This window comes from Hydractinia symbiolongicarpus, chromosome 11 (genome assembly GCF_029227915.1).
Source record: "Hydractinia symbiolongicarpus strain clone_291-10 chromosome 11, HSymV2.1, whole genome shotgun sequence".
In the NCBI taxonomy this organism is placed as follows: domain Eukaryota; kingdom Metazoa; phylum Cnidaria; class Hydrozoa; order Anthoathecata; family Hydractiniidae; genus Hydractinia; species Hydractinia symbiolongicarpus.
The window spans coordinates 8,478,964-8,497,899 of NC_079885.1; the positions used below are offsets into that span (position 1 = coordinate 8,478,964).

Below are 18,936 nucleotides of genomic sequence, written 5' to 3' on the forward strand. Positions count from 1 at the left end.
TCTTGCTGGGTTATTGTAACAACAGTAAAGGCATTACATGAAGTGCTTTTAACGAAATAGGTTTCATCGGCGAATCGTCAATCCAGAGATTTAAAAGATGTGTCATTTCTCGAATAAACGATTTTCCAACGGCACCCGAAGGTAGTAAAAACAAATTCTTTTTGCCATAAACTATTCTTCATGTGTATAGTCTAAATCATGCGTAAATTTTGATTCTAGAATGTTCTTCCAATGAAAATTTTCATTCACTACAGTTGTTGGGATAATTCGTTCGGCAGCTGGTTGGCTTGAAAAGTTTGTAATCGTCGCATCATTTGTTTTTTCGTAAACATGTTTTAAAATGAATATTCAAACCTTTTTATGTGGTAAAAGTTCTCATACTACAGGAGTTGCATCTGAATGATGTAGAAGATGTCGCCAATGGATTTTGTTGCGCGGAACTTCCATTTGCGTTTGAATTTCGATTCGCTTCGGTATTCATTAGCGGTCGATTTGAAGTGGCCATAACAAGTACCAGTGATTTCGCGGCAAAGGTAATCTGCTTAATACGTTTAGCCACGAACAAAAACTTCACGTTCAGTGCTTTGTTATACATTTCCAATTAACCGTTAGCGGAAAAACGCCCGCCATGTTCAAATAAAAATTCAATTCATATTACGTTGGTTATGGTTTATCTATAGGAAAGTATGCTTGTGCTAAAGGATGCCGGATAATGACGGTTTATGTGTCGGGCCCATTTAGTTAGTGTAATTATCTCCACAAGGTTTGGCAAAGAACATAGGTCTAACACCATGCAAAAAAAAAGGTCTAACGCATGTTAAATATGTTATCGCCTATATATTCAGGAGGTAATACGTGGACGACTTACCCCAGTTTCTGTCTCACGCCATACTGGGTTCGTGTTATAGAATCACTAGCAGCCGAATGATTTCGTGAAAAATTAACTTGACTACACTTTATACAAAACGTCATCGAGAAGATTTTGCATCTGTGCTGTGTCCAGTAAACAGAAATTACAACTACCTAGCTGGCTCTGGCTTGCTTGAACTCACAAATACAGAAATTTATCTTTCGCTGCCAGTTACATAAGCTATACCTGGCTAGCTGTGTGTGCTTGCTGAAATAATGGGTCGCACTTTGTTATTTGAAGAAAGCATACAAACTTCTGTTAACCAATTGCTTGCAAATCAGAAAACACAAGTTGGATTAATGATTGGTCAGTTAAGTACTAGTAAAGATTTTGTGGTTCATTTTGCAAGATGTCCTGACCCAGTTGATAATGAAGTGGAAATAGAGATGGCTAGCTGTGATGATGATGTGATTGTTTCTAAAATTGAAAATAAGGAAAAAATGAAAAAAGAATCAAAACTTTCAGATGTAATTGACACAGACGGTATCGATTCTAAGTGGATTGTCGAACACGCTAGACAAGTTAATCGTATGCTTACTGGTGGCATGTCAGTCCTCGGAATATATATGTTTTGCTCGTCTGATGTTTTGAGTGCAAACCAAAGCAAATTACGAACATGCTTGCAGGCAGTTCAAAGAAAGACTGAGCAAAGTAAATGGATCAGAAAAGCTGTACCACATAACCACCGTTACATTGTTCATATATGTGCATCAACTAGGAAAGTCACTTGTAGAACATTAGATTTTCATGATGACCAAGCTTCTTTACAGCCAGCTGAATATCGCTATCAACCTTTCCTGAGCAATTGGAATTTCGTAAGTAGTTGCGTTGATGTAAATGTTCAGTTTTATGTTCCCAATTCGCAAGAAGCATATAGAAACGAAAAGAAAATTTTATACGCATGCCAGCAAGAAATTGAAGATATATGGAATTCATATGCTATAGCTGGCCATAAGCTTATTGATGAAACAAAAATGTTAGCAGATAATTCTAAATTAAAGAAAGATAAGAAGGAAGAAGGGGAAATTAAAATTGTGTTGTTTAAAAAAGCAAACAGTGGAGGAGACAAAGGGTATATCCAATACAATGCTGCAAATGTGCAGGTTAAACTTGTTGGTTCTATTTGCACCAGAACTTACCTTCATCCCAAGTCAACATACGGAGATGCAGTAAATGCTTTGAAAGTCGATATTATTAGGAGCTTATTGACAAGAATTGAATTGCTCTGTGAAGAAGCAGAAGTAAACAATTTCTGTCAAGTTGATGAATGGAGTTTAATGTCACCAATGAGAGTTTTTGCACCCTTTAAAGATGGACAAATATATTTTAGCGATTATATATTTAAGGATGAATCAGATGAAGATACCCTTAGTCGTTTTTCTGAGTTGTTAAATATCTCACTGGTTAAGGATGATTTGGAATATCCTGAAAAATCACCAGATGTGGCTGAAGTTTCCATGATTCTACATGGCGACAAAATAGCTGATCATCATTCGGATGTTGCATCAGAATTAAGTGTGTTGTCATCACAAGACGAACCACAGAATAATCGACTGGTCGCTGCTGCATTTGCAGGAATTGCAGCATTGTTTGCTACTGCCATGCATTTCTTTTGGAGTGATTAAATATGAACAGTTTAGAAAGCTTCTAGATATTATATACATGTGTAGATTTACTATTTGTTAATTCATATAAGTGTAAAAGTATTAGTAAAAAAAGAACTCAATCCAAGTTTCAATCAAATAGCTATAGTGTATACAATCTACAAAATAAATGATAATAAATATTTAAAGTGGGCAGCCTAGAACATCACAAAAACCTAAAGTTAGTAGATTGTTTTTTGTTAAAATGTAATGCAGGGTGTAATTTAGAGATTTTTATTACTTATATTTTTTAATCCAACTAGGAATTTCATTTATCTCTCAGAGGACATCAGTGTACAGTTCACCCGGGAAGAAAGAAAAATGGATGGCTTAAAACAAGTTAATTCTAAAAACAAATTTCATGTGTCATTGATTAGGCAGCAGGTCATTATTATATATTTCCTGTTTTGTTACAACTAAAAGTTTTATAACTAGTAATATATCCATGCCACAAATTATTAACATGAAGGAAACTACAGCAAATGCTACCATTGTTTTAGGTGGTTGGTAAAATATTTTTCTGTCTGTAGTTTTATTTTTTATTTCATACTTTATAAATTGGGAATTTGGAATAAATTCCAATAAGGAAATGGCTATTAAACAACTACTAAGAATGCTGTATTGCACCCTGTGATACTGTCTTGAACTTAAAATTTATGTAACTATTTATGTAACTAACTAAAGGTAGAAATTTTCATGGGTTTTGTGTTTGCAATTCAGAAATTTAAACAATTTTTTGTGCTTTTTTAGGAGGGATTTTTTTAATTTTTAGTTTTGCTTATTTGAGAACTGAAAAAGAGAGTGTAAAGTACTTAATATCACTAAAGTTAATAAGTGGTGAACAAGAGCATAAAACAAATTAAAACTATCAAAGATTTTGTTATTATAAAATGTCTACCTGTAAAGGGGTATTATATTATATATACTAGTCGGTGGCCCGTGTAAAAATACACAGGTTTGCCTGTCCTTTTATACAGCATTGCGTGCATCTCGCTACTTGCGCAGCTAAGCTACCATTTTGTGTGACAGACAGACGGACAGACATATATGGGTATTATAATATAGATATATATGTATATTTTATGTTTCTGGTTTACACTCAATAAAATTGTTAAGCTTTTAATATTTATTTAGCACCTTCATTCTTTCAAAATTGATTAAGTAAAAAATAAAAGAGAGAGTACTGAGATTTAGAATACAGTATTAAACAATTTCTTTTTGGTGCTGCTGTTTTAATTAAGGACCATTTATAGATTTTGTCTGACGCATAAATATGTAAAAAATCTATCACAACACATTAAACAATTTTTTATGTTGCATAGTTTTGAAATAAATTGTAGACACCTGGCAACTAAATGAAGACATAGATAATCTAAAGCATTGTGCACATAAAAAAGTATGAGGAAAGATTGTTTAGTTTTATAACATATAGGTGTGTGTGGTTTAATCTTTTAGATGCATACTTAAAAATAACAATGAAAGTTTCTTTTCTATGAAGTAATTTGCCTTTGCTTTTTAGAAATAAAAATAAATAAAAAAGGTAATTTCTGAAGAGAGAATGGGAGGAGCAGCAAGGCGTTTGGTGGTTTTTTGGTTGATTGGATTTTTTTTTATTTTGTATTGCAGGTAAGGAAATAATTTGATCTATAGGTACACCCATTTTTCTTTTGTGATGATCTACTGTACAGTGCAAATTTTCTTTCATTATTATGTTGTTACCTTGTAGTGCAAGAAAAACTAGCCCATCACTGACTATAAAAGGCACTTCAACAAAAAATGGTACTCTTTTGGGAAACCTGACGACCTCACCTCCAAGTACAACTACACCAACGGAAGTTGTTCATAAAACTGCTGTTGTAGAAACGGCTGAGGAAAAAGAAAAGCATGGATCGATGACAATTTTTTTTGTGTTAAGTGTTTTAGGTAAGATTATGGCACTACTCTTTTTTGTCAGTTAAAAAGTTCTTTGATTCATACACAACCTTCTCAAAAGATTTTTTTTTATCATGCATGAATTTCTGACTTGAATTTTAATAAATATAATTCATTTTTTTACAGGAAAGGCTAAGTGGCTAGGCAAGAATTTATCACTAATTCCTGTGACTTCAATCTCTTTTTAATACAATCTACTTCCCATGTTTTTCCAGAAATAAACCAACTATGCCAGCAGGAAGTTCTATGGCAGAATAGCAAGCAAAGTTGATTAATTGTTTTCAAAAGTGGCAAAGCTTGGTGGTGAGCTCACACGTTTGTAAACACTGCCTATATGAAACTTAAAAACCAATAAAACAACTACCCTATCTATAGTTCATGTATTTCAAAACAAATTTCACCTAGTTGAAACTCATGATTAAAAAATAAAAATCTAGCTTTATAAAATTTCTGGTCACTAAAAAGTTTGTTGTATAAGGTAATAATGTATAATGTATAAATATGGTGATGTTTAAGCTTCTAAAGATAGCTTTTTAATTGTTTTTTAACAAAATATGGCAATGTTTTTCAGTTTTAGAGAATGCTTTTCTACAAAATAAAGCTATACTTAAGCTTTCAATGAAAGCTTTTTTTTAATAGTTTCAAGCTTTGAGAGAAGGCTTTTGGTCAGTTTCCTAACAAAATGCGGCCATGTTTAAGCTTTGAGAGAAAGTTTTTTTAATAGTTTCTTAACAAAATACAGTGATGTTCAAGCTTTATAAGAAAGCCCCTTGGAAAAATACTATATAAAATAAACTTGTGCCAATGACAGACAAAGTTAAAGAGGACAAATCGTTCTAAAGCATTCCAAATTTGTTCCATTTTTGTAATAAATTTTGTAATAATCATTCCAAAATTAGAATTCCTTTTGTTCCCAATCATTTCCAGAAAGAAAAAAAATTCAACTTTTGAAATAGAAATTTGTTCTGAAATTGTTCTAATTCTTTCTCCTATTTTTTATGATAGTACAAATTCATTCTTAATTAGCTGTTACAAGGAGAACAATCTTTATCGTCCTTAATCGTTCTGAAATAGAATTAACTACAGTTAATATCATCCTGAAACAAACATTAGCTTTTACTTACCTGTTTTTGTTTAAAATTAGGAGAGTAGCTATACAACATCATAAAAAAAACTCGCATTTCTCCAATAAACAAACATTATTTTGGGATATCTCAATTTAAGAGGGAAAATATTTAATTTGTAACATTAGAATAAAAATCATGGTAAGTTGTAAGGCCCTTACACTTCAAAAAAAATTTAACCCCTATTTTTTTAAATGGTTTTACACTTGAATGCATGTAGTTTTTTAATTCATGGATGCAAAGTCTTTTTTTCAAATAAAAAAAGACATATAAATATAATTAAAAATAAGAAGACAGATATTATACCCTAAAAATTGACTGTGTCATATTAAATCCAGATTTATCTTCTAGGTTAATGGGAACTTAAACTACAACTCTATAATATTAGCCTTATTTTGTCTGTTGGCCAAAAGCCATTTGTGCTACCCACACACGAAATTTTCAAGCTGTGAATAACAAATGCAATATATTTTTATTGGTTTAGCAGCAATGGGCAAATTTCCATAGATTTTCCACAAGCTAACGATTAATTTTATATATTATTCTCATTCAATATTTTTTATATTTACTTCAACCTTACCTGCAAAAAAAATACAACCATCATAAACTTTTTGAGGTTATTGGGTGTCATTTATCCGCAAAAGTTTATTACCATGAAATCTCTAAAAAGAAAAGCCCTGAAAATTGGTTCCAAAGTTTTCGTGTTGATTTTGATATTGTGAAAGTTTCTTCCCACAAAAGTTGCTTCCCTAAAGAAATTATTCTGTATTTAACTTTAAACAGATGTGTGCATTTTATAATTTTGTATTTAATAGCTTTGAACAACTAAAGTAAACCATGCTTAATTTTTTTTTCAATAAGTCATATTAACAAGGAAAAGATGATATACACTATAAAAAACTGTAACATTTTAAAAATTAGTATGCAGCAATGTAACAATACATTTTGTAAAAGAAAAAAACAAAGAAAAATTGGAGCCTTTGTGTAGTGTACTTTTAAATGTATTAAGCCAGTGTATATTTCTATTTTCTTTTGTAGGCCTCTGCATTATATCAATTCATATCCTGATTAAAACAAAGTTTGCTTACTTGCCTGAAAGTGTGGCTGTTGTTTTTCTTGGTTGCATGATTGGTGCAATAATCAAGTTGCTACAGAGATATAATTTGGCCAATTGGGAGGTAAAAATTTGTGTTTGTTGTTTCTTAAACAACAGTCTTTCCAATTCATGTCAGCACTTGGCAATGTGTATTCTGACGTATATTACCAAAACATACTGGCAAAAAGCATTTCATGTTGGTATTTTTTTGCAGAAATTAAATTGGGGAGGCTGAAGAATGCATTTAAACAATTTTACGATAAATTACCAAAAAATGATCCGATTTTTATCTGATGGAAAAAACATCAGATATCACAAGGGATTCTTAAAAACAAATTATGTTTTGCAATTTATTTTTCTAGTGTTGAAAAAATCTGAAACATTACACTTTAGTGGTGTTTGTAGAAGCTTAATATTTCCTACAAAATTACTCTGAGCTTATGTCCATTTGACTTTATGAGTTTTTTAGCTAATACTAACTTGTAAACTATTGCTGAATTTTTGTGCATAATCAATTTAATGTTAGTCACAATAAGTACAAAATAATTGTTTAAATTTCATGTTATTCTGAGGTGTCACAATATTTAGAAAGAAGAGTTGTTCGATCCAACAATTTTCTTTCTGGTGCTCTTACCCCCAATTATATTTGAATCTGGGTACAATCTACACAAGGTGAGGTGTTGCTATTTGTTATTTCTTTTTAATTAATTTGTTTAATTTTCTATTTTTTCATACAAATAAAAAAACTTATTGGTGCAAAAATTGAAATGATGCGAAGCATGAGCATTTCAACGGGTATTGATTTTCTGATATTTGATTATTGACATTTCAACACACCACTTCCTGTCTGTGCTCCCACTCCTTTATGACCTTTGAAAACAAGTGCCATAAAAAACTTTTTTTTAAATTATGAAGCTTACACAAAGTCAAAGAAAAAGTGCCATCTTCTGGAACTTGTGGAGTACATTTTAACTCATAAACCCCAAACAGGAGAGACCACCGTGCAACAACAAAAGTGCACTACCACCTTTTTAACTTCTGTATTCTGATAACAAATGTAATTAAAAGTGCCATATTTCATTGCTAAATTATGAAAACATGTTTTCATAATTTTCATAGTTTAGTAATGAAATATAGCACTTATAATATTCCTATAATCATATGCCTAAATATTGTTTTGTCCTAAAAGCTTTCAACATTTTTTTAGGGGAATTTCTTTGCTAACCTTGGCTCTATTATCGTGTTTGCTATTTTCGGAACAATTATTTCTGCAGTAATTGTTGGAAGCGGTATATATTTTTTAGGACAGGTAACTGTTTAACATTTATTTTTACTTACATAAAAGACTTGATATAATTAATAAAATAATTTTAATTGTCACCAACCTAATTTTTAGGCCAAAATTACTCCCCAGCTTGATATAAGAGAGAGGTATGTTTTTGTTGTGGTAAATTTAATTATGTAAAACCTAACGAGATGGATTGAATTTACTGTTATTTAGTTTTGCGTTTGGTTCGTTAATCTCTGCTGTTGATCCTGTTGCTACGTTAGCAATTTTTCATGCATTAAATGCTGATCCGTTGTTGAACATGTTGGTATTTGGAGAGAGCATCCTAAACGATGCTGTTGCAATTGTTCTGACAAAGTAAGCAATTGTTTTGAAAGTTAAAAATATAATCCTAACTGTGAGAAATGCTTGTCATAAGTTGTATATATTTTTTTCTTGTTTGTTATTTAATATGGATAACAGAAATGTTATGCTTAAAAGCTGGAGAACGAAACAGATCATAATGGAACAATAATAACATTTAATTTGATTAACCTTTCTGCTAATTATTATTTTATTTCAATAAAAATATTCTGGTCCTGTCTGCAAGAAAAATTAAAATTATTTCAATTTTCAGTTTGGATCGGAACAGAAAGTTTATTAACCAATTAGATCCATTCTAGTTTTGAGTGGAAATCTACCTTGAGAGTATATGCATTTAAATAAGTTTTTATGGAAATGGAGCTGCAGAAAGGCAGTTATTCAGTGCATTTCATATAGGCTTGCAATTTTATTTCAAGTAAGGCTCTTTTACTCATCACTACATTAGAACAAAAGGCCACTTATTGATCCCTTTATATGGTTGTTGTAGCGGGAACGTCAGACAGGCAGCTGCATTTTAATTTAATCAAAAAAACCTATTGTATTCTGTACTGTGTTTAAAGTGACAGTTATTTTGACTTTCAACTTGTAACTTCATTCATCCTGGCTGTTAAAGATTAGTTTACACCTTTTGATCTTATATTTTATATTACACCTTTTTCTGTAAAATGTTTTTGGTGGTAGCACTGTATGTCTTATCTTTTACATTTAGAGCAGTTCTAAATTCTGGTACAGTTTTTGAATCTGTCATCGCTTTCATCAAGATTTTTTTTGGTTCTGCTGGAGTTGGTGTAGCATTTGCACTAATAAGTGCTTTAATATCTTTTCAACTATGCCAGTTCTTACTATTTAAATTTTCTTGTATGCAGAGTAAAATGCGTTTTCAATTTAAAATTTTAAAAGAAGAGTAGGAGCCGTCAACCAAGCTGTATCTTGTGTATTGTGCCAATTTTTATTATGACAACAAAAACAATATCTTAACATTTTTTTAAGGGGTCTCTCCAGGTAATGAGTTTTGTTCTCTGATATCCACAAAAAAATAAACACTCAATGAGATTTGAGGAAACGGAACTATGCTAAGTGTACTAAAATAAATTTTCAAATATGTGTGTTCTAATTTATTACATCTTCTCTCATTTTTTTTCTATTTTCAATAATTAATTATCTTCAACCATTTTAAAAATTATATTTGTGTGTGGAAATCAGGTGATCAAGGTGTCATTTTCTTTAATTTTGATACATTTTAAAACATGTGGACCTTCGTCAACATCCGTCACTGGAGTTAGGAATGATGGTGGTTTTTTCTTATGCACCATATGAGTTAGCAGAAGGTCTACAGTTATCAGGTATTGAAGTTTTTAATTTATTTGGAATTGATTGGTGTCGATGGAAAATGTTTCTCACAGCATCAGTCATGTATCTCTTAATTTTGCGAAGACTAATTTTGGCAAATCAAAAGCAACAGAACAATATAATGAGAATTACAAAAAACTAAATGGATTTAAAATAAATTAGTACGAAATATTGAAAATCTCCATTTCAGAAAGAAAGAAATTTTTACAAAGATTAGTTTTCACAAATAGTGTCTATTGTAACTTCGCGAAGACAGAAATATTTGATGTTAACAACACACTTTTCACTCTAAGTCTGTTATCTTTCTTTCCAGGAATCATGGCAATATTATTTTGTGGCATTGTTATGTCACATTACACACATTTTAATTTATCGCCAGTAACACAAATCACTGTACAACATTTGTTCAGAACAGCTGCTTTTGTCAGTGGTAAGCTATTTATTTAAGATACAAGTTTTGGTATATGTTTTTTCCTTAATTTCAAATTTTTCATGCAAATTTTAAGTTTTTACTGTTTTGTTGTTGTTGTTTTTTGGAAAAAATTACAACTGGTATTTTGAGTTATTTTTTGTAGTATTTCTAAATAAGTGCCAAGCTTCTAGTTGCCCTCCTTTACTAATATTGCACCTGTTGGCTGAATTATTTTATCAGCAGGGTCCTTTAAATTGCACTGAACTCACATAAATACTACATGCATAAAAAGAGGTACTAACTTAAGAGCTTGATAATGGATTGCTGTCGATGGGAGTGGGGATCAATAAATCCATCGACAACTGGCACAGGGATATGAAAACAACAATTGCTAGTTTATCTCGAATCTGTTCGGCACTGTCTTTGACAACAAAGATATCTTGGAGTCCCTTTAAGTAAATAAATCATACAGTAAAGATGATTTGGCTTTTTTGTATTAGCATAAAGGTGCCTATTGAATTGAACCTATTGAAACACAATAACCAGCTTTACAGGAAAATTTTCTCAAATTCTCGAAAAACCTCGTGAATTATCGTTCCAGAAATTAATTCTATAATTTAATATTGAAACACTATATGAGCTGTGGCTGAGAATGTTTATGTAAAACAAACAATTGTAGTTTAATTCATCTGTTTGCAATTTACTCTGCTAAAAAAACTTGTCTAGAAATAAAGTACTGTTCTGTTTGTAGAAACATGCGTGTTTGCATATCTTGGAATGTCCATCTTTAGTTACAGTCATAAATTTGAAGCTTCGTTCATCATATGGAGCATAGTAAGTCTGTAATTCTTATAGGATCCAGAAAAATCTCTAGGCTCTAGGAATCGATCTAGAAATTGAAACTTCAATCTTTTATTATTTAATATTTGCGCCATCAAGGAAGAAATTTATGACGCGAGGGCCTAGCACCTGCTTTCTTTGTTACTTGTCGACATTCATAGTTTTCTAATAGCCTGTGGTAGATGAAAACATCATATATCACATTTCTCAAACCTCAAAAAAAATTGTACTACGTCTTTGTAAATCTGTTCCTTTTAATTTTGATTTGTAATAAAAGAGTCGTGTAAAAGAAACACGGAAGTTGTAGCACGTAGAAACAACTTTTCAAAACGCTTCAAAAAATATAAAAGCTCACATCCCGTGAAAAAAAAGTTAATTTCATTAAAAGTTGTCTAGAAATGTGTATATTTTTTTGCGAAAACTTAATTGATTCTTAAGGTTTTTGACTTAGAAGTTTTACTAATTATGTATGAACTGTCTCTGAGTGGAATGTTGTATTAACCACTTTTACCAGGGCATAGGTTTTTTGGCCAATTACTTGTAGTGGCGTTTTAAACATTTTACGTGATTTGTACTGATAATTATCATAATAGATGCTCAATAACATTAATTACATGCTTTGGAGCTATTTTATGATGTCATAATGTTGCATAATTAGCAAAACTTTTAAGACCTATATCTGGAGAACCAATAAAGATTTTCCAAAAAAATAAAAAGATTCCAAGACAACTTTCAAAGGTCGTATAAGCTAAACGTTTTCTTTGCGGGAGGTAAGCTATAAATCTAATCTTACCTGGTTTATAAATTTTGTTGGACTCTTGCAATGTTTTTTAGTTGACTTGTTTTGTATTCCATTTATTTTCTGTTATTATTTTTTAGGTGTTATGTTTGATTGGGCGAGCTGCGAACGTGTTTCCTTTATCTTTTATTTTGAATTTCTTCCGTGAAACAAAAATCAAACGCACCAATCAACTTATTATGTGGTTTAGTGGTAAGTGTGAGCACTGATCATTTTTGTTGCTAACATTTTCGCACTAGCTCGAGTTCCAATAATACGCACTATCATTTGGCTTTATTGGTTCACAAGTAAATTAATATTTGTCAGACGCCAACTATCCAGAAATTAAGCTTGTCTTTTTTTATTACTATTATTTACCCAGGATAGCCTCTTCAGTTCCTAATAGTACTGTAATCAATAAGGGTCCTGCGAAGAAGGTCCTAGTGCATTTAAAGATTCCATTGAAGCTATGAAAGGCGTGCAAGCACAACAGTCGCTCAACTAGACAACCGCCTAAGATCCTATTCTCATGCTGAACGATAAGCAGAAAAAGTCGATTTGTACTTTTATAGCCTCTGGTATGACTCAGCGGAGTTTGAATTCAAGACCTTCTGCACTGCTGTCGAACGCTTTCCCACCAAGCCGCCAGTCAGGTTAATCGATCTTGATACGTTCAGAATTTTTAGGTATCCGAGTATTCATTTGAAATGCTGGCACTAGAAATCTTAGAACTTTTTTTCGTCCAAGCATTAACGTTTTATATTTGTATGGTATATTTATGTAAAAAATGTTATTAAACGTGATCCTTTTCGGTTGTGTTTCGTTTGTATATATACTGTCCTCGGTCACACTGTCTTGAAATGGAAATGGTAAAACTTTGACGTCACTACATCAGCAAGTTTATCTAAGCATTATTAACGTATATTTTGAACATCAAGTTTAGTGTCTATGAAACTAACTGATTATGGGATCATATCGACCAAATATAACCTACAATTAACGTTGAGTTCAGTATTGTGCTATTGTATGCATTTCGCATTGACTTTATTTCAATTCTAGTGCAACAGTGGAACACAGAATCTAACGCTGAATCTGAATCTCGGAGCTAGTGAGGATACCAGCATCGAGATTCACAAGCATTCATCGAAACTATGGCGAACGTTTTTGAACTAGTTTTAAAAATTGTTATTTGTAGGTCTCCGTGGAGCGATTGCGTTCGCCCTTGCCATCAACATTGAAGGTTTCAGTGAAGAAATAAGCCGGCTTTTAGTCACGACTACACTTGTGATTGTCCTCTTCACTCTGCTTGTTTTGGGAGGCTCAACACTACCATTACTAAAGGTAACTTCTGTCTTGGCATGAATATGGACGTCTTCTTACAGTGTTCAATTAAATAATATTTTTTTAAAAAAATGGTATTTTTTAATCCGCTGTTTTTTTTGTGATTTTGGTTGTCTGATAGTTCTTATCCTAAATAAATTGTTTTAATTGGGTGTGTTTTAGTGTTTAAAAGCAACTAGAGACGAACAAGTGACATTGAGTAAGACTGCTGCAGAGGTGCGTTTCTTTGTTTGTTTTGTTTGTTAATTAGCTTGGTACAGTTTTCTTATGATATGAGAGATCATTTTTGTTTTAAAACTAACACCTGTTTCTTTTTCCAGGGCAGTGCTGTGGACGCGGAGCAGTTGACAGACGACGAAAGAAGAATACATAAAATCACCAGAAAAGGTTTTACAAAATTAGATATGCGATATCTGCTACCATTTTTTACCAGAAGAATCACGAAGCAGGTATGTCTTCATTCCAGCGTGATTCCTGTACGTTACTTTTACTTATCGAAGCGAAGGACACATTGTCTTTGATTGATATTGTTTTAAAAATATTTGTAACTTTCAAAAAATCTGACATAAAACGCTTACCCCCTTTGCGCAGCATGTTTTAGAACATTTAACAAAATGAATTAGTTAACCAAAGGCGCAGAGTTACTTCTACAAATCTTGATGTCGCCAAATGGCGGCTACCTTACCAACTAAAGAATTAATATTTTGGCACGGAAGAGAATAGGGTGTCAAGAGTTTGTTGATCAAGTTAAACCTTTTACGTATATGCGTGTATGCGGAGGGTAGCAAGATCGATAATATATCGTATTTGCTATTTGGTGGATGAATATTTCATGCCTAACGTTGCACGACTCTGACTTTGCGTGTTCATCGTGTAAACTATGTTTTAGGAGCTTCGCGATGCGCAACACGAGATGCAACGATTGACGTCACAATGGTATACCGAAGTGCGAGAATCTCCAGACACTGGTAGTGACCAGGACGAAGTTGAGTTCAAGGCTACTTCATCCCTTCTGTAAATGTAATGCTCCAGAAATAGATGTTGCTCTTGGTAAACTGGAATTCAAAGCTGCTTGCTTTGCCTGACTTTGTATTAAATATTATTTCGATTGTTTCTGCATGTTATATTTCGTTTTTAAAACGCTCGTTTTCGGCGTGAATTTTTCACTCTTTGCACGCACGACTCAAGATAAATATTTTAAAACTTACCCGTGTTTATTCCCAGCGTGACACATTTATCTTTGCAATTACTCTTAAGTGCAGAAACTTTCATAGGCAAAAATATTTGCGGACTTCACAAATCTAAATTTTACGTCGCATTGTTAATGGTCACAAAATTTTCCAAGAGCGTCGACTCACGAAAGATTCTGTTTGCAAAATATTCTAATATAAATTACTCGCGAAAATTTATGTTCAGGAAACGAAAACATTATGCGAATTTACCTATTTGCGAAAGTATCTGCACTGAAGATAGATAAAGTTTGGAGTTGAATTTATTTATTTATCGAATTTGGGTTTATGTTAGTATTATTGTAACTAGATTTTTTTTACTTTACGAACTAAATCATAAATCGGCATGACAATCAAATTTTTCACAGATTTTTCATTTTAAGTGGAATATTTTTCGCTTTAATTAATTAGTGCAATGTCTTATATCAGGATTGCTTCACAATCTCCCACCATACCTCCAGGCTCCAACAAAGGCCTATCCACCCATACACTAAAAACCTTTTTAAAACTCAAAAAAATTGCGATATGTTTCTCATGTGTCCCTTATTAAGAAAGTAAAATTCGGCGAATTTTAAATTGAGAAGTATCTGCATAAAAGAAACTTATTTTCTGTAAAAAATTCTGGCGTGGGACGGTTAAAATTTTAAGTTTTGTAGCCTATCTACATACCTATCTACTAATTTACTTGTAAATAACAAAAAGCAGAAAGTTTTAATTTAAAACGTAGGCTTTTTGAAATTTAAAAGCCACACATACCTTTTTTTTTACTGATTGTGTGTCCATGATGAAAAAAAAAACATATCTCTTCCTTACCAGAATGTTAAAACAACCATTTTGGAGAACGAACAAAACTTTCAGGATCAAGACGCGCGAAAATTATTAGTTACCAACCCTTTAGGGGTTTACCCGGAGGAAATAGACGTGGACGTCCTTACTTTTGAAGCAATCTATTGGTTAAAATCTGGTTACTATTTAAAGACAATTTGAACTGCATGACTTTGTGTAAATATGAAGGTTGTTTTTTATGTATTTTAGTATATTTAAGGTTTTATTTTTGTTTTTGTTTTTGTTTGGATATACATTTTGCAATACTGACATATACTAGCACCATAAATATGTTCTTTTTTTCTTGAGCTATTTTTAAGTTCCGTGCGGTGGCGGCACACCAGACGAATGACAACTATATACCATTTTTTTCTAAGCAACGTAGAATTTTGGGTCATTGGTGCTTTTAAGTTTTTTTTCCCAAGGCACAGATAATAATAATAATAAGCATACCCATAAATCTCATCTTGAGATAGGTAAGTATATGTAAGAAATATTCTTGAAACACAAAGAATTAAAATCAAACATTAACAAAATTAATTAATTATCAAAATGTCAGGAAAAAGTTGGAATATAGAAAGTCAGGAAATGTCAGAAATTTTAGATTTAAATGGTCATACAGATCTATTTTAATTTTCCAACGTATTGCCAAGAAAGATCTCTTCTTATAGAGTTGGCATTAATATTTTTGCAGTTTGATTTATTAATATGCTTGTCATTCTCTATAACGCTTTAAGTTAAACCTCGGGAAAAAAAATGATGCTTGTATCAAATATACATTTTGTAGAATAATTCAGAGTGTTAATAGGTATGAGATTCCTGCCGAAAATAGCTGGAAAATGATGGAAATAGTCAACGTATATCAGGAAAATGTCAGCGATATTGACAAAATAAAGGTGTCAGTTTGAGTGGAACCATGTTTAGTTAATCACTTCAAGCTGATTACCAGTTGTATCGTTTTTCGAAGAATTTAAGTTTTGTGTTGCTGACAAAAAAACTCGTGTACTTCTTGACTAAAATACTATAATATTCGGGAGAATGCTAGAAGTATAGATAAAAAAAAAATTTCAGGAACATTTCAGATCAAGAAGATCAAAACAAAACGTTACATAAGCAATACACACAATACAAATTGAATATAGACACACAAGTATAAACACTACTGCTGTTGCAGCAGAAGAACTGTGAAACTAAAGTTCGTGGATGGGCATTTTAATAAAATTACGGATTTAAAGATAAAATAGCTACTTTGTTTATATTCTGTCCAAAGTGAATTTTACACAAAATTTTCTGGCGCGGAATTTAATTTTGCTAATGCCAAGCAAATTTACAAACAGTAATTCCCCTTTTTTTCTTCTGCTGTCTTATCTGACCTTCATGTAACGTAAAGGCATGATACAACGTCTAAAAATCAATTTAGGTGGTTTTGAGTTTAGTCTTGTTGAGTAGAAAATGTGCATACAAAGAAAGACAAGAAAAAGTTTTAAAAAATAGATGTTGATTTTGGTAAACTGGAATTCAAAGCTACTTTCTTTGACTTGGTATTAAATATTATTTTGATCGTTTTCTGCATGTTATATTTCGTCTTACTTTTTGCACGCACGCCTCAAGATAAATATTTTAAAACTTACCCGTTACACCGTCTAAAAATCGATTTGGGTGGTTTTAAGTTTAAAGTCTTGTTATTAAATAGAAAATGTGCATACAAAGAAAAGACAAGAAAAAGTTTTATTGTTTCAATAATCTATTCGTAAATTGAGGAGAATACTTCTTAAAATTTTAAAAACGAGATACACTGGTTTTAGCAGCCTCATTCTGAACATAGTACGGGTCACGTGCTGCGATACTTCTTGCAACGTAAGGATGTAATTGTCGCGTAGTCGCACCACGTTCACTATGGACTTTCGTGCTCTTCGTGAATCCGTTACTTAGTTGAGGCAACAGACAGTTACTCTTTTTTAAAATGGCGCTTGTTGTTGGATTCTTATCATAAAATCGGAGCTTATAGTGTGTGTCAAATCGATCAGGTAAATCGGGCTGGTCAACAAATTGACAATTATTCTCTGTGAACCCGCTTTCTTCTTTTCGTCCTAACACCATCGTATTTCTCTCTTCGTTAACAGAGTTCATCTGCAAGCCCTGAAATGTAGCTCGGGTTGTGCTTGGGTATTTGCTCGCATAAATCATATTAAGATATTCTGCAGGGTCATTTTTCTTTATAATTCTATGCCGCGACGGATGTAAGTCATCGAGTTTAGTGTAGGTCTCGTTTGCGCATTCAATATAGGCCGGATTAGCCTTGATCTCACGTGAATAGCCTGTATCCCTCTCAGCTCTTTTTGACAAAATTTTGAATGATTCTTTCCCATTAACATATTTGCAAGGCTGAAAAGATTTCTTCATGACTGAATAGCCTGTTGGTCTCCAGTTATGCTTGACAGACTGGGAACCATCGAAACATTCTGTTGGACGATATGTTATTGGCTCGTGATTGTACGCATGCGTGAACCCTGAACCTTCTTTAGGTCCTACACTCTTTTTCGATGTATCCATTCTTTGATTTGTTTGACCAACAAACCGAGCATCGTTTTCAGTTGACAAAAAAGCCGGTCCAAAATAATCATTTTCCTGTTCAATTGGGTCTTTGTTTTTGACGTGGTAGAGCAAAGAGCGAGGTGCTTTTGTGTTTTTACTATTAGTAGGGTCGTAACAAGCATTTCGTACTCTTTCGAAAGACGGTAACGTTTTCGGCACATTTCTAACAAAACCACTCTTAAAAACATTCCTATGGTTTGGGAAGTCGACATTACCAGATGATTCAGGGGAATTGAAATGAAGTTTATTCGATGACGTGTAGTTTTCTGCCAGCGTATTTCTAAAGTAGGAGAGACAAACGTTGCAACAGTAGAGCAGGATTCGCACGTAAAATTATAATGTATTTTTCTGACAAACACCGCCCTGAAAAATGCCCTATAATAAACACCCTAGTTATCAGCTAAGTATATAACAAACGCCACTCTCAAATATGAATGTAGCTTTTGTTACAAAAATAGGATTTCTTGCATAGAGGTCGTTTTAGAATATAAAGGTGAAGGAAATGATAAGAAAGGCACATATATTGAAATACAAAACGATAAATTATTTACAAGGTGCGCCGTTACACACCGTCCTGTTGTTTACTGCTTGGTATCCTAAAATCATGGTTTTAATTAAAAAAAAAAAAAAAAACCCTTGAATTTTCGCTCGTCTTTGTTTTTGAAATAAACGCTTTTTCTTAATAAACGACACCCATGTCGAAGTGTTTATCACAAGAGGTATTTCTAAGTCTAGTTCTAAGTTCCACTACTCCCTACTCGTTCCATCATCTTTGCAGCACTTGGGAAGCAAATGTGCTGGTTAACTTATGCTACATTGAACTATTGTTTTCAGTCTTATCAATTAATTTTTCCAGAAACACTCACCCCATTTCCGGATTATCTATTTCATCGAGCTTTCTGTTATAGTAAATTCCAGGCCTAAAATTACTCTTGTACCCAGTCCCGACAGATTTACCAGGTTTTGGTGAAAAGTCTTCCATGCCATGGTTTATTGAATATTCGGTCACGTAGAAACGGGTATGGTTGTAATCTGGACCATTAGATGTCAGCAAATGTTTCGATGCTGGTCCGAAAGGTAGCGGACCCATCCTTTCACGTTATGAATGACAGTTTGATCAAATTATGTATTTGACGTCATATTCTCTTTGACGTCATATTTCTTATATGACGTTACATATTTTATCCAACACATTTTTTCGATGCTACTT

At 32.5% G+C, this 18,936-nt stretch overlaps 3 protein-coding genes across 3 annotated transcripts; 2 read left to right on the forward strand and 1 right to left on the reverse strand.

Moving 5' to 3' along the window:
• The first annotated feature begins 828 nt into the window (after positions 1 to 828).
• Positions 829 to 3,684, forward strand: LOC130613889 (protein odr-4 homolog). Its single transcript, XM_057435244.1, has one exon. It carries the CDS (start codon positions 1,126 to 1,128, stop codon positions 2,533 to 2,535), a length of 1,410 nt encoding a protein of 469 aa, XP_057291227.1. The 5' UTR covers positions 829 to 1,125; the 3' UTR covers positions 2,536 to 3,684.
• Positions 3,685 to 4,028: 344 nt separating this feature from the next.
• Positions 4,029 to 15,413, forward strand: LOC130613888 (sodium/hydrogen exchanger 8-like). The gene is made up of 16 exons (XM_057435243.1): positions 4,029 to 4,179; positions 4,280 to 4,476; positions 6,648 to 6,787; positions 7,294 to 7,377; positions 7,913 to 8,014; positions 8,102 to 8,136; positions 8,207 to 8,350; positions 9,066 to 9,171; positions 9,594 to 9,699; positions 10,020 to 10,136; positions 10,870 to 10,952; positions 11,838 to 11,949; positions 12,932 to 13,077; positions 13,240 to 13,293; positions 13,398 to 13,526; positions 13,967 to 15,413. Exons 1-16 carry the CDS (start codon positions 4,112 to 4,114, stop codon positions 14,093 to 14,095), a joined length of 1,752 nt encoding a protein of 583 aa, XP_057291226.1. The 5' UTR covers positions 4,029 to 4,111; the 3' UTR covers positions 14,096 to 15,413.
• Positions 15,414 to 16,672: 1,259 nt separating this feature from the next.
• Positions 16,673 to 18,838, reverse strand: LOC130614332 (protein phosphatase 1 regulatory subunit 32-like). The gene is made up of 2 exons (XM_057435757.1): positions 18,593 to 18,838; positions 16,673 to 18,006 (listed from the first exon to the last, which is right to left on the reverse strand). Exons 1-2 carry the CDS (start codon positions 18,814 to 18,816, stop codon positions 16,911 to 16,913), a joined length of 1,320 nt encoding a protein of 439 aa, XP_057291740.1. The 5' UTR covers positions 18,817 to 18,838; the 3' UTR covers positions 16,673 to 16,910.
• Positions 18,839 to 18,936: the final 98 nt, after the last annotated feature.